General features: G+C 47.8%; 1 protein-coding gene across 2 annotated transcripts in view; it reads right to left on the bottom strand.

The window, feature by feature from the left end:
• Positions 1-12,431, bottom strand: part of MTMR14 (myotubularin related protein 14) — a 94,340-nt gene that overhangs the window by 53,982 nt on the left and 27,927 nt on the right. For both annotated transcript variants that reach the window (XM_081182312.1, XM_081182311.1), the window contains exons 9-11: positions 11,025-11,099; positions 2,153-2,219; positions 396-481 (exon numbers count right to left, since the gene is read on the bottom strand). In XM_081182312.1, the coding sequence (XP_081038438.1) occupies positions 396-481; positions 2,153-2,219; positions 11,025-11,099 (228 nt within the window). The remainder of the gene's footprint in view (positions 1-395; positions 482-2,152; positions 2,220-11,024; positions 11,100-12,431) is intronic.

Genomic DNA, 12,431 nt, shown 5'->3' with positions numbered 1-12,431 from the left:
AAGTTGTCCCATATCCTCCAGCCCTCTCTGTCCCCAAAGGCAGCCCTAATTGTTCCACAAACCCCCACCTTCTTCCCCAGTCGAATAGTGGGGCAAGGTATCCTCAGTTCTGAAAGCTGCCGCCTCTTCCAACTGTACCAGCAATGCAAAAAGCACCCCGTGTAATTTAGCATGTTGAACATTGTGTTTTCTACTAGCAGATTCGTGCATTTGAAGAAGAAAGTGGAGGGGGGGTGAAGCATCACGGCAAGAACCAGAGAGGTCCCCTTGTTGCCAAATCAGGTACGAATGAAAAGCGACCGCCCCCCTCTCCACCCACCCTGCCCCCTTCCCAGGTCCCAGCTGCACCCCTTGGTGACTGCCTCGCCTGCGGAAACATGCCCATTGGTACTCACAGCCCACAGGGAGAGGCGCAGGAGGGAGATGAAGAGAGGCGTCCTGTCCCAGCCGGATATACAGTGTATCAGGAGCCCACTGTCATCTGCACTGAGCCAGCAGGAAGGCAAAGCAAAAGCGGGAGGGGAAAAGGCTGTGTTACTTGCATGGCATTCAGGATCAAAAGCCCCCCGGGGCACCGAGGGCTCCGCTAGCCCCCCAGGAGATGCGGTGGCATATGCCAGGCCAGATGCACAAGGCACAGCGTTCTCCGGGGACAGGCTCCGCAAGGCAGGCAACAAGGGAGTATATGAAGCCTGGGGGACGGGAGAAAGGAAACAACAGAAGGACCTACTGAAAATTACTGAGTTAGGCCTGTGGATTTAAATAGGTCCACTGTGAGTAAAATCCAGCCAAATAACTGCCCTGTATATTCAGCCCCAGGGGCGCAGGTGGCGCTGTGGGTTAAACCACAGAGCCTAGGACTTGCTAGGATGTTTGGAGAAGGTGGTGGTGATTCTCCACTTTCAGTTACACTTGGAGGGTAATGTGGGTTGAAAAAGGTTCCCCACCTTTGTCTTAATCAGATTCATGATGTGAGTGTTGTAAGTGTGTTTCACCCAGTGGGCTTCCTGGCTGAGCGGGGATTTGAATGCTGGTCTCTCAGGCACTCTGACCACAACTTACAAATACACGCGTGGCGCTGTGGGTTAAACCACAGAGCCTAGGGCTTGCTGATCAGAAGGTCGGTGGTTCGAATCCCCGCGATGGGGTGAGCTCTCGTTGCTCGGTCCCTGCTCCTGCCAACCTAGCAGTTCGAAAGCACGTCAAAGTGCAAGTGGGAAGGTAAACGGCGTTTCCGTGCGCTGCTCTGGTTCGCCAGAAGCGGCTTAGTCATGCTGGCCACGTGACCCGGAAGCTGTACGCCGGCTCCCTCAGCCAGTAAAGCGAGATGTAAAGCCGCAACCCCAGAGTCGGTCACGACTGGACCTAATGTTCAGGGGTCCCTTTACCTTTTTATATTCAGCCCTGATGAGCGAATCAGAGGGGGCAGATCGGAAGGCAAGTCGGCTACAGGGGCAGAGCTCGCAACAGGCGCCTCAAAGCTCACTGAGCGAAGCGAAATGAGAGGCCTCTGAAAAGCAGGGTATATGGAGTGGCTGCGTCCAAAATTCTCAGCCACAGAAGTTTCACGAGAGCTTTCTCGGGAGACATGCAGGGTGCACTGAGCAAAGGAGACCAGAGGCAACAGGCCTTTCATAAGGTCAAATGCATAGGGAGCAGCACTCTGCAGCTCAGCTCAGATTACTGAAAGGGGATGCCAATACAGTGGTACCTCGGGTTACGTACTTAATTCATTGCGGAGGTCCATTCTTCACCTGAAACTGTTCTTAACCTGAAGCACCACTTTAGCTAATGGGGCCTCCCACTGCTGCCACGCCGCCGCCGCGCGATTTCAGTTCTCATCCTGAAGCAAAGTTCTTAACCCAAGGTACTATTTCTGGGTTAGCAGAGTCTGTAACCTGAAGCATATGTAACCCGAGGCGCCACTGTATTTAAGTCTACAAGCCCAACCCTCAATTCCTCTGCTTTTAGCCATGAGGTTTCTTTGCCATTGAGTTTTCTCCAAAACACACTCTCTCTCTCTCTCTCTCTCTCTCTCTCTCTCTCTCTCACACACACACACACCAGTTTTCTAAAGTAGTCAAATAAGCCACCCCCAAAAGGTACCCTCCCCCCATTTCCCACCTTCTCCACAACAAGAAGAGAACCTCACCGTCACCATTAATAATGGAGATCAGGAGCTTCAGGTAGTTCTGTGTCTGTTGCACCAGGTCCCAGCTCTGCAGGGGAGGGGAGGGCAATAGATGAGAAAGAGAGGAGAGAGAGAGAAAAGAAAACAGATAAAGTGATGTGTATTGGAGCATCTTTGCAATCCTGCTCAACACTCGTTACCTGAAACACTTAACCCACATTTTATTACCTGCTTCGTTTCTAACTTTTGTGCCCCCACGAAGAGGCAAGTTAGGGAGGACTGGCATGCAAGCAAGAAGTGGGAGAATGCAGTGCCGCCTTTACTTGGCAGGAAACCACGTCTCTGCGGCGGCTCTCATAGAGCCCTCTTACATTGTTGGAGGACGTGCATCTTAAGCTCTCTGTTCTTAGGGGCAGACGCTTAAGCCTCTCCACTTGCCAAGTTCCCCAGAGGAGATTGACAACCACCATCTTCATCCGTGGGATCACAAGGGAAAGAGGGCTGCACGCTCTCTAGGTCACAACACAAACGTTAAAGGGGGAAAGGCTACTTTGGGGCAAGGCAGAGGCTCTGATGGGCACATGCATCTGCAAAGGCCTAGAAAAGGGTTTTCATTTTGAAAGAAAGATGGAAAAGTTTCTGGTCTCCGTGGTAGTGAAGGCAAATGGTTTCTGCAGGAGGCTCAGGAACTAGAACGTACACAAGCAGGCCTTCTCTTGTCTTCCCTATGCTCCCTCTTCTGACTCGATGATCCTATATCTGAGCAGGGACGTCTCCTGCAAGTTCACATTCTACTTAGTAGATTCTACTTTGCCGCACAACGCTGCAACTCTTGGTCCAGCTGCAACATCAGTTAAGTTTCTTAGTTGTGACGTTTGGATTTGAAGCAAAGCATGGAACGCTTGCGTAACTGTTTTACCCAAAAAGAAATCTGGAAGGAAACTTCAGAATGCAGTGGGAGGAGAAGGAAACAGAGCTCTAATTTCTGACTCATTACTCAGTTGTTCAGGAGAATTTGGTTCCTACAGAATCACACAGCGCGTCCAGGACCCCCTAAAGTAAAGAACTGTTACAGTCCAGCGGCGGAGCGCGTTCTGAAACATTGATTAGAGTCTATGAACGCCCTGCTGCGTCCCGACCCACTTCAGCAAGTGACACCCCCCCCCCAAAAAAATGGGGAAGCTCAGTCTATGAGCTCTTCACAGCGGAAAACAGATACAGTGTGTGAGTAACAGGAGGGCGTTGGAATGGACAGGGGAAGGGAAAACCACTACCCTCCTAGGAACAGCAGCCTCCCCCAGTAATTGGGGTGGCTGGGCCAGAAATTTCTTGGAATGACCCCACCGAGCTGCCTGCAGAGTCCTAACCCACTTTCAGCAGCTGGCATGGGATTGGCTGGCTTGACAAGATCCCAGGGACAGCAAGTCAGGAGGGAGAGGAGTCTTCAAGCCCCCACAGATGTTTACCAGGCAGTGTCTGTCCCCCCACCCCCACCCCCAAGATCCTGTCATTTATTATTCAGAGGTGACTCGAGAGAGCTAGAAGACAAACACAACAGGGATCCATCAAACTTTGGGAATGAAGAATGGCTGCTCTGGTCAAAGACTAGAAAGGGCATCCCCTCTCACCCAAGTTGCATCACACATTGTCCGTGGAGAGTGACACACACACACGCACACACAGAGAGAGAGAGAGAGATTCTAGTGGTGATGGGCTGGGCTGGTAAAGAATGGCAGAACTCGGCATCCACCATACCAGTTTATATCCTGAAGGTTAGCGCTTTTGGGAATCTTTCCACTGCAAGTTTCTAGTGGTTGGGTTACGGCAATGCACTATATGTGGGGCTGGACACGGACACGCAGCTGGAGCTGACGCAAAATGCAGTGGCTCATCGGGTCACTGGGAACAGCGTTCCCACATTACCCCTCTGCTGGAATAATTCCACAGGCTGCCAATCAGCTACCAGGTTAAGTTCAAGGTGCTAGTTTTGGTGCATAAAGCCTTATGCGGCTTGGGACCAGGTTAGCCTTTCCCCCCCACCTGGAGCCCTGGACTGACTCCAGCTACAAAAGCTGAGCCCGCTGAAAAGATTTCTTGGGCCAGGGTATTGTTTAGGAGTTTCCATTGGGTTTTTGTTGTTGCTGCTGCTATTGGTGTTAATTCGTTTTACCTTTATTCCTAGATCTTATTATGACTGATGTGGAAACTGTTCAGTTTGGTGGTATAGCTTTTGATGTGTTTTCCTTATTGCCTAGGACTACTTTTGTTGTACTGGGACGCGGGTGGCGCTGTGGGTTAAACCACAGAGCCTAGGACTTGCCGATCGGAAGGTCGGCAGTTCTAATCCCCGCTGCAGGGTGAGCTCCCGTTGCTTGGTTCCTGCTCCTGCCCACCTAGCAGTTCTAAAACACGTTAAAGTGCAAGTAGATAAATAGGTAGCGCTCTGGCAGGAAGGTAAACTGCGTTTCCGTGCGCTACTCTGGTATCACCAGAAGCGGCTTAGTCATGCTGGTCACATGACCCGGAAGATGTGCAGACAAATGCCGGCTCCCTCGGCCAGTAAAGCGAGATGAGTGCCGCAACCCCAGAGTCGTCCGCAACTGGACTTAACGGTTACCTTACTTTTGTTGTTGGCAATGATGCAATCATGTTGTAAGCTGCCTTGAACATGGTCTTACATACGATAATGAGACTCAAAAGGTATTTTCGGCTTTTATATACCCAACCAATCATGGTGGCAGATACCCTTTGAAACTCCCCCACTCCCAACAAATAGTAACTGGCACCTTCTATGCTGCCTTTTCAGCGCCTGCTAAAGACATTCCTCCTTTTTCAAATACAGCCGCACCTTGGTTGTCAAACGGAATCCAATCCAGAAGTCCGTTAGACTTCCGAAAACATTCGGCAACCAAGGCGTGGCTTCCGATTGGCTGCAGGAGCTTACTGCACTCAATCAGAAGCCGCAGAAGCAGCATCAGACGTTTGGCTTCTGAAAAACATTCAAAAACCGGAACACTCACTTCCAGGTTTGCGGCGTTTGGGAGCCGGAACGTTTGTCTCGCAAGGCATTCGGCAACCAAGGTATGACTGTAGCCTTCTAAATGGAGATCTTTATCTCACTTGGTCTCTGCACTGCACCTGAACTGATTTTATGTATGTGCTGTTGCTATAAACTGTTTTTCTATAAGAAACTTACTTATACAGGTTTTTGTTCTATTGCAAATCACTTTGGGATTCCTCATGGGAAGCAGTTTATAAATTAAATGAATGATAACAACAGCGCTCATGGCTACGGCAAAAAAAGGGGGGGATGGGGGCAGCACATTTGCTCCAACCAGGTACCTAAGGCAGAAATCTGTTTACAGCCTGCTTCCTCGCCCCACTAATAGAGGCCCCCGTTGTGCTACTGCTTCAGGTTTGACCAAGCCTTTAAGCAAAAGTACCTCTCACACTAATAGGTTTCCCCGGGCTTAATTGTGAACTGCCCTGAGCTCTTGTGATGAAAGGCGGTATTATAAATCTTAATAAATAGTAATAATACAGGCACTGGCAATTGGCATCTGTAGCACTCTGATGAGACTCGGGCAACTTCTGCCATTTAAGTTTCCCACAATTCCAGCCTTTAATGATAAATTAACATGTGCCATTAAGGTAAGACGGGGAATACGCAGGAGAAATGATTTTGAGGAAATATGGAAGGCGTTTGCAGAATTTGTACTGTTAAAACGGAAAGGGGTCAAACCATCGCAAGAGGTGTTGAAATTTTGGGAGGTTGGATAGTTACAATGGAATGGTCTCGGTGGTGGGGTGCACATTTTTATCCTTATTTATTTATGATTATTACTTTGTCAAAATTAAAAATAAAAATAAAAAATAGGAAAAAAGGTTTCCCACAATTCCCACAGAGCAATACTATTTTAGGGGCACTGTGGGGAATTTGAATGGTAGAAGCTGCAAAGCACTGATCAATGCTCTAGAAAAATGGGGCCCATGACAAGTGATTCCCCAGAAGTCACCCTAGAGCGCTACATAAGACTTATTAAGGTAAAGGTAAAGGGACCCCTGACCATTAGGTCCAGTCGTGGCCGACTCTGGGGTTGCGGCGCTCATCTCGCTTTATTGGCTGAGGGAGCCGGTGTACAGCTTCCGAGTCATGTGGCCAGCATGACTAAGCTGCTTCTGGTGAACCAGAGCAGCGCACGGAAACACCGTTTACCTTCTTGCTGGAGTGGTACCTATTTATCTACTTGCATTTGGGCGTGCTTTCGAACTGCTAGGTTGGCAGGAGCAGGGACCGAGCAACAGGAGCTCACTCCGTCGCAGGGATTTGAACCACCGACCTTCTGATCAGCAAGTCCTAGGCTCTGTGGTTTAACCTTATAAGACATATGACTGGCCATCTATATATTTGGCCATTCATTTCCCACAAATTCTCTCTCGTCTTCTCCACAATTCAGCTCTAAACAAATTCACGTTCTGCATAGCAGGGTTTCATTTTGTTTTTAACAACCTGCAGCTGCCACTCAAGAGTATCTTAGGCTGGTGGGTGGAGACTGAAGGCCAAACCTGCCACAGGAACAGGTGGGTTATCTCCTCTCACGCACCAAGTTGCGAGCGCCAACTGGCTGCCGAGGAATCAAAAGAAAATGACTGACATTCCGCCGCGAAGCTCTCTCCGGCAAGGATGTGCTCAAAAATGCAATTAATGGCAAGCCACGCTTGGCAGAATTGAGGTGAAATTGCAGGGCACCAGCAGAACGCTACAGGCCATTGCTTTGTTGTCAGATTTTCAGCACAGTGCAGAGACACTACCCCGCATGTGTTGAATGTTACAGCGAATGTTATTTTTAAGGAAGTCACCTACAAGAGGTGAGGGACACAGTCCACCTAGTCTTGCAGCGGCCTAGTCAGTTCCAGGCCCTCCCTTGTTTCCCTTCATAGAAGACGCATGCTGTTCCTGTTCTGGGAAATGGCGGTTAGCACGTGTCTTTGGGTGGAAGCACTAATCTTGAAATCTCTAAGGCTAAGCAGGGAAGTCCTGCTTCAAAAGAAAGGACTAGGACAGAAATAAAGGGAGCCTTGATTCCAACCTTAAATGCTGTGTGTGTCAAAGGGAAAGGGGGGGAGGGCTGGTGAGAAATACAGTGGTACCTCGGGTTAAGTACTTAATTCGTTCCGGAGGTCCGTTCTTAACCTGAAACTGTTCTTAACCTGAAGCACCACTTTAGCTAATGGGGCCTCCCGCTGCCGCTGCACCATCGGAGCAAGATTTCTCTTCTCATCCTGAAGCAAAGTTCTTAACCCGAGGTACTATTTCTGGGTTAGCAGAGTCTGTAACCTGAAGTGTATGTAACCTGAAGCATATGTAACCCAAGGTACCACTGCACTTGGTTTAGGCATGGGAGGGAATGTAGAATGAGATCCTCGAAGACAGGGAAAAGGTTGTAAGTCAGCAGCAAAAATGCTCTGGTACTTGAAGCCTGTTTCAGAACAACACATGCGGAAATTGTGGTTGTGAGAGAGTGAGAGACAGACGGACAGGATCCTCTGAAAAGTTTTCTCAAGCCTGTTTCCCAGAAGGCAGTACAGGATGGAATCACAACTATTCAGGCACATTTATTGCTCTATAACAGAGCGGTCCAACCTTTCATAACAAGCGGGCCGCAAGAGTACTATACAGTGGTACCTCGGGTTAAGTACTTAATTCGTTCCAGAGGTCCGTTCTTAACCTGAAACTGTTCTTAACCTGAAATAGCACTTTAGCTAATGGGGCCTCCCGCTGCCGCAGCCCGATTTCTGTTCTCATCCTGAAGCAAAGTTTTTAACCCAAGGTACTATTTCTGGGTTAGCGGAGTCTGTAACTTGAAGCGTATGTGTCAGGGGTTCAGGAGCAGAGGCACAGGAAAGGGAGGAAACAGAGAGCGAGGGGGAGGAATCCGAAGGAAATATGAGCGATGACAGCGGCCCGAGATCTCCGAGTCTTTCCAGTGAATCGGAAGATTCACAGAAAGGGGCGCCAGTGGTCAGAACAAGGGGGGCGCCTAGGGGGACACACCAGGAAGAAGAGACCAGAGGAGACTCAGAGAGCAGCAGTTGGAAATCGGGACCAGCTTCCCCACCAGAGCACAGTAGGGGGGAGGGGTCGCAGGCATCGGGAGCTGGCGGCTCGCCGCAAGCGGGAAGGCAGGAGTTAGGATTGGCCACACCTCCATCGGGGAGCGAGGAAACGGTCAAGAGGAAGGTCGAAGGCTGCGCGCGCGCGCCAAGTTCAAATGCACAGGAAGGCGGCACAGTAAGCAGTCCGGATAGGGAGCCAGGTCCTAAAGCCCGCCGCAAAGAGGGAGCAGAGTCCGGGGGGTCGGCGTCAGAAGAGTCCAGGAAGGAAGAGACCACGGGGGGTAGAGGGACCCAGAGGAGGAGGGAAAGACGGAAGAGGTGGAGGAAGGCTAGAGTATTAAGTTGGTGTACAGGAGGCGGAGACTCAGACGGAGCTTCGCCGGTCTAGCTTCTAAGACGTAGAGCTGCACGCTGCGGCTTGAAAATGGAACTTGTAACTCAATAAAGACTTTTGTACAGTAATACCGGCTAGCGTGGTCCTCTGTGAGCTGGGACCTGGAAGCAGCTCTGACAGTATGTAACCCAAGGTACCACTGTACTTCGCCACAGAAGCCGCCACACACTTAACTCAAGTCCCATATCGTAAATTAAAGTGCTCACAGTATGTTTAATAACATTTAATAAGCACAATTATTTTATTTAGATATAATATTAAATACACAAATAATAGATTTAATTATAAAGCAAAGCTAATACACGGGCGTACGCACTTTCGTTAACCACACCTGACACACAAAAATATCTTTTTAAGGCTTTAAGATTTATTTTTTCTTGAATGTTGCCAAGGGCTGCCAAAACAGGCCTTGCGGGTCGCATGCAACCCATGGCCTGGACCGCCCTGCTCTATAGTCTAACAAATTACTCACAAGCACAGGAGTACTCTGGAAGGCATTCTCCCAATGCTGTCCAGATGATAGCAAGCAAAACGTGGGGTCATGCCAGATCTCCATCTCTTTAGGTAGAGCAGAACCGATTCCTCTCCACACGAACCCAAGTTTCGGGCCACATCTGAGAAAGCTTCTCAAGTGCGCCTCCCCCTCTGGCCTACACACCCGTCATATACATACACGGAATGGCTTCAGCTTAATCCACACAAGGGAATTAAAAAAACCACTTATTTATGCAGGCTTTTAATGGATTGCTGCTCTCTGATAACATGCCCTCCCACTGTGAGCATGTTTTCGCCATGTTTTGCAATTAAAGAGGCGCCGCTTTAGGTTTCGAGGCACTTGAAACTTTTTAATGGCGTTATTTATACATTCCTGATTTAGAGTCCCATTTTGTACCCGTTTTTCTGCTGTCGGCTTTTGTTTGTTTGAGAAGTGCCTTGGTCTTTCTTCTCAAAATTAAAGGTAACACATAAATTGTTTTAACACTATTATTATTATTATTATTAGCTGTCAACTTTTCCCTTTTTTAAGGGAAATTCCCTTATTCCGAATAATAATAATAATAATTTTTATTTATACCCTGCCCTCCCCAGCCAAGGCCGGGCTCAGGGCGGCTAACAAGCAATAATAAAAACAAGTTGAATGAATATAACTTAAAAACAAGATTAAAATACAACAATTAAAAGATTGAAACATTTAAATATTAAAATGCAGCCTCATCACAGGAGGAGAAAGGAAAAGGAAAAAAGAATAGGATTCCTCGCAAGAAAAGGGAAAAGTTGACAGCTGTGTTATTATTATTACATGCCATTCATACATTTTTAAGACGTACTGTAAGCATTTTGGATATAAACAGCTTGTCAGAAAAGTAGGCTGCAAATTTACCCCGGAAATGTGCGCCCCGGCTTGAAAGAGTACACCTGCGTATCTCTGAATACCATGGGCATGGGACATGCCAAGAGAAGAGCTATTCCCTTTGTGCCTTGTAGTTTACTGGTGGTTCACTATTGCAAACAGAGTGCCACACTGGAAGTAGCCTCTCTCTGGTCCAGCAGGGCTCCTTCTTAAGTGGACTCACTGCTGTTCCTACTCCAATTGGCTCAGAAAATGGCTAGAAAGGACACAATGAAATTTTGCAACTGAAGGAAGCCAAGCAGGGCAAGCTACCTGGGTGGGAGGTTGCCCGAGAACCAAGAATTAAACTGCTCTCAGGTCTAGGGAGAAAAAGCAGGTAAAGTGAAGTTTTTCTGATGGTAGGCTCATAAGGTTATTGGGGCGGAGCCCCTCAACTCAGATACAGACCATAAAAGCACTTTTCAAATGTGCATACTGTTTACCACCGTCACCAACTTTTCCCTCCAGGAGTCCACAGATCGCCTCTGGAAACTCTTATGTGGAACAATTACTGGAGTATCATTTCTTTGTTGATTTCTCTAGAACTTTCCCGCAAAATTGTGCCCAAAATGGTTCTCAACGTATCAGGGGAACAATGATTGTAATTCAGAAACTTACTAGAGTTCATCGTTAACACCAGTAGCAAAAAAGAATCCGTACAACTTTGTATAAAATACTAGAAATAAACTAAGCGAATTAAGTAGCTGTCAGGAGAGAGAATCACATCAACACAAATATAGAACATTAGCCATACCAAACATCCTCATGAGTTTATGGTAGTATTCCTCAAACTTGGGCCCCCAGCTGTTGCTGGACTACAAATCCCATCATCCCTAGCTAGCAGGACAAGTGGTCAGGGATGATGGGAGTTGTAGTCCAACACAGCTGGGGGGTCCAATTTTGAGAAACACTGGTTATGGTGTAAGACATTATGCCCTGTCTACCATCCAGGGGTCAGGGGAAAACTTGGTCCTTGCGACCTGCCATCTTACCTGATACTCGCTCCAGTCAATGTTCAACCGCTCGGTGAGAGAGACTGGGATGCTGAGAGGAGCATCAACATAATCCTGCAAAGAAAGAGGCACAAGGTCCATCAGGAGTAGAATGATGTGATGAAGGAAGTACAGTGGTACCTCAGGTTAAGTACTTAATTCATTCCGGAGGTCCGTACTTAACCTGAAACTGTTCTTAACCTGAAGCACCACTTTAGCTAATGGGGCCTCCCACTGCTACTGCGCCACCGGAGCCCAATTTCTGTTCTCATCCTGAAGCAAAGTTCTTAACCTAAAGCACTATTTCTGGGTTAGCAGAGTCTGTAACCTGAAGTGTATGTAACCTGAAGCGTATGTAACCTGAGGTACCACTGTACTAGAAATCCTGTACTACAGACAGGTCTGTGTATTTGACTCCTCTATTCCTCTCATCTAAAGCTTAGCTTTGGGTCCAAGACTTTCAGCCCGAGCCCATGCAGATTTGCTCATGATTAAGTCCCTATGAATTCAGGGGGGATTTGCTCCCAAGGCCACTTGCAGCCTTAGTTGTATCCTGGTGTATCATTTGCTTATTTCTGTTATATCTCTCGCCTGATACAAACGGGACTTCCCATTTTATCTTCAGAAAAACCCTGTTAAGATAAGGTGAGGTTGAGAGACAGTGGGTGGCTCCAGGTACCTCCTGAAGATTCATGCCTGGGTAGGAGTTGAACTCAGGTCTTCCCAGTCCGAGTATGACATTACAGTCAATACACTATGCTGGCTGTCTCATGCCAGTTGTCACTGTAAGCCATTTCCCCCAATGACTTCTCTATGCATCTCAACGACTTTTCCAGGCACTGAATTTTCTCATCGCCTAAATTGGGAACGGCCAGTTGCCCCCCACTCAAATGATCAGTCCTACAAAATTTAAAATGAGGTAGGGTCAAAAGTTCAACTCGGTTCCACATATACGAAGGCAGTGTTTTCAGATTTAAAAAAATATTTCACATGTTAACATAGCCTTCCTGTCCCTCGTTTGTTTACACGTGGCAAACATTTTTAAGTGTACAGCGCCAAGCCTAACAACATGTATTTCATTCATTAGAAGCCCCTATGACTAGATGGCACAGGCTTTATTATGGTGCCTGCACTACTCGTGCATTAATAGACATATAGTGCTCTGATCATGAGAAGCAGGAATTCTGCTCTGTACTGCACCATTCTGGCTAATCATCATCAGTAATCTATTCTGTTCTGGGCACGTTTTAAGGAAGACACTGACAAACTGAAGCATGCCCAGAGAAGGGAGACCAGGATGTCTAGAAACAAGGTCTTATAAGAAACATTTGAAATATCTGGGTATGTTTAGCCGGGAGGAGCAAAGATTAAGGGGAGACATGTTCGTATTCAAATATCTGAAGGGCT

The sequence above is a fragment of the Podarcis bocagei genome (genome assembly GCF_964188305.1).
Source record: "Podarcis bocagei genome assembly, chromosome: 2".
In the NCBI taxonomy this organism is placed as follows: Eukaryota; Metazoa; Chordata; class Lepidosauria; order Squamata; family Lacertidae; genus Podarcis; species Podarcis bocagei.
The sequence above is the reverse complement of the archived record's forward strand: the minus strand, read 5'-3'. Positions and strand labels throughout refer to the sequence as shown.